This window comes from Pteropus vampyrus, unplaced genomic scaffold, assembly GCF_000151845.1.
Source record: "Pteropus vampyrus isolate Shadow unplaced genomic scaffold, Pvam_2.0 Scaffold257, whole genome shotgun sequence".
In the NCBI taxonomy this organism is placed as follows: Eukaryota; Metazoa; Chordata; class Mammalia; order Chiroptera; family Pteropodidae; genus Pteropus; species Pteropus vampyrus.
In genome coordinates this window covers 128,133-130,788 of record NW_011889038.1, presented here as the reverse complement: position 1 = coordinate 130,788, position 2,656 = coordinate 128,133, and the positions used below count along the sequence as shown (strand labels likewise).

At 62.0% G+C, this 2,656-nt stretch overlaps 1 protein-coding gene across 1 annotated transcript in view; it reads right to left on the bottom strand.

The window, feature by feature from the left end:
* ARHGAP8 (Rho GTPase activating protein 8) overlaps nucleotides 1-2,656 on the bottom strand; it is a 70,938-nt gene that overhangs the window by 28,196 nt on the left and 40,086 nt on the right. The window contains exon 5 of the mRNA XM_023520343.1: nucleotides 1,523-1,610. Coding sequence (XP_023376111.1) covers nucleotides 1,523-1,610 — 88 coding nt within the window. The remainder of the gene's footprint in view (nucleotides 1-1,522; nucleotides 1,611-2,656) is intronic.

The following is a 2,656-nucleotide window of genomic DNA, read 5'->3' as shown; positions in this document are numbered from 1 at the left end:
CCAGCCAGTTTCGAAACGGTCTCGCCGCCCCGGGAGAAAGCGGCCGCCAGCCTGCTGTCTGTCTGCCGGGCACGCTTCTGCCTTTGCAAGAAAACGAATCCTGAACATAGCCCTGGCCGGCAGTGGCACCTTCCGTGAGGGCTGACCCCTAAGTCATGGATTATTTGATGCCACAAAAGGAACAGATTGACCAGAGTGTGATAAGTCCTCACCCTGAACTGGACGTCCCTCTCTGCCTGGGTCTCCATTGGCGCTGAGCCCGGGCTGCGGAGAGCCTCGGCTCCCTCAGAAAGGCCAGCTCGCCACCCGGGGTCACCTGCCCCCGGGATCCTCGCTCGCCTGGTGAATTCCATGGAGACCCTGCCATGTGGCAGCAGAACCAGCTGAAGCGTCTCCCGAGCAGCCACGGCCAGCAAGGTTCCCGCCGTCAGCACGGTGTGTTCAGCTGCAGGTGGCGGTTCTCTAAGGGACCAGATCGGATGCTCGGGTCAGACCGGCCCAAAGGCTTCCGGGTGCTTCTATGACCGCGCCTTTGTCCATTTCAGGGCAGGGCCTGAGGCCGTGGCCGCTCTGCACGGTGCGGTGAGTGGGAGGCTGGCTGGCCTTATCGGCTGGGAACTGGAATCTGAAAGCAGTGCTGGGACAGGCTCCTCACCCCGAGCCGTCCCCGGCAGTGAGCAAGGCCACCCGGGCAGCCGGCACGCCTCTCCGTCCCTCACAGGGGCAGGAGAACGTTTCCAGGGACGCCTAGAGGTGGGCTGGGGTTCGGCCGTGGGAGTAAAGCAGAACCAGCACGTTGTCACGGAGCAGAGGCCAAGGCACGGAACACCCACGTGAGCCCCGCGGGCGCAGGAAACGCCCTGAACATGGGGTTCGCGGTAAGTCACACCGGCCCCTCGGCCACCGCAGGTCACGGGGCGGGGACTCCGCTCCCGGCGTGACCTGCTGGACAGGAGGACACTTGGCTTGAAACAGCGGCCACGATGGCCTGCAGAGCAGGAGCTGCCCTTAGAACGTGGCTTCCTCTCCCCAGACAGAGCTTGTCACCGTCCACGGTCACCTGCTCGCCTGGGCGGCGATTCTGGGCAGAGCTGCACTGGCACTTTGCCAACTCCCAGCTCCATCCCTGGGGGCAGTGTGGCTGTCACACAGAGCGTGCAGATGCTGATGGCAAGGGACGGGTGATGGTGGCCGAGGCCACACGCAGGTAAGTGGGAGGCGCTCCCCTCTGAGCAGCAGGAACCTGAGTGAATGCAGAGGGCTCGGGGCTTCCTGAGGAGGGACGCAGCACGACCTCAAAGGGCCCAAGGCCCAGGGCCCGAGCTCAGGCCTGGGGACCTGCCGCCTCCCTGGGCTGAAGGCAACTGGCATCGTCTGGGGACCTGCGAGTCAATCTGCATATGTTAGCCTTTGACCTGAACATCCCTTCTGTGCTGAGTGATGTGCACGGGGGTGGGGGGTGGGGTACAGAGCAGGGGAGGGGTGTGTGCACAGGGTGGGGTGTGCGCAGGGCGGGACTTACTCCAGCAGACGCCTGTGGTTGAGCTCGTGGGAGGGGGGCATCCGGCAACAGCTGTACGTGATGACGCGTCTCCCAAGGTGGTCCTTCCCTGGAGGAAGACACAGGTGTGAGTCCCTCATGACCCAGGCCGCCCTGTGGCCGTCTCGGCACATCTGCGCCCGCCCCACAGGGGACAGTGTGGGGCAGGTAGTCCTGGAGGGCCGGCTCCCCGTCTAACCGCCTGTGCCCAAGAACCCGGGGTAGCTGCTCATGCCTGTGGCTCCAACTATGTCCGATAATCATTTATCAATGGACTGATTAAAGGTTATCAGGAACCGGAAGAGAATAAGGACATGCTTCTAGAAATGCACATGACTGTAAACTCGCGTTTGTTGTAAAGGAGCATTCGCATCTGCTTTCAGACGTTCACTGCAAGTGAGATAGGGTGACAGCTAAGCGTTCTCACCCCCCCACCGCCCGGTTCTCAAAGGTAATGAGGATCACACACACGCAGGCACACACTCGTGCGTAAACACACACGTGTGCACACGCATGTGCACAGAGCATCATTGTTTGTGCGCTGCTGCCCCTGCCCGGCTGCCCGTACAGGACACCTGCTTGTCATTCAGGACACGTGGGTTCTTCCCAGAAGCCTGAAGCCCGGCTGACGGGCTTGGGATTCCTGAGCTGTCGTTTCTGAAAGCAGCAGCCCCCCCACTCCACGGGACCCCCGGGGTACTCTGCTCCCGCTTTCCTGTCTCTGTACGAAGCCCGTTGGAAGGGTTGCTCTGAAACCCACACGTTCATGAGCTTCCCTCGTCAAATGGGGGGGTTGGGGGGCACAGAACCTTTGCTGGCTGTGCCTGGGAGTACGAAGTGTCCAATGAGAATCTAACGCCTGAGGATCTGAGGCGGAGCTGAGGCGGTGATGCTGGCGATAGGGAGCGGCTGCGGATACAGATGAAGCTTCGCTCGCTCGCCCACCGCTCACCTCCTGCTGTGTGACCCGGTTCCTAACAGGCCACAGACTGGTATCGGTCCACGGCCCGGGGGTTGGGGACGCCTGCACTAAATTACGTGGGAAAGGGAAGATCAGGTCAACAAGTGTTTGCTGAGGGCCCACTGCGCGCTCAGCTCAGGAAAGGCCAGGCACAG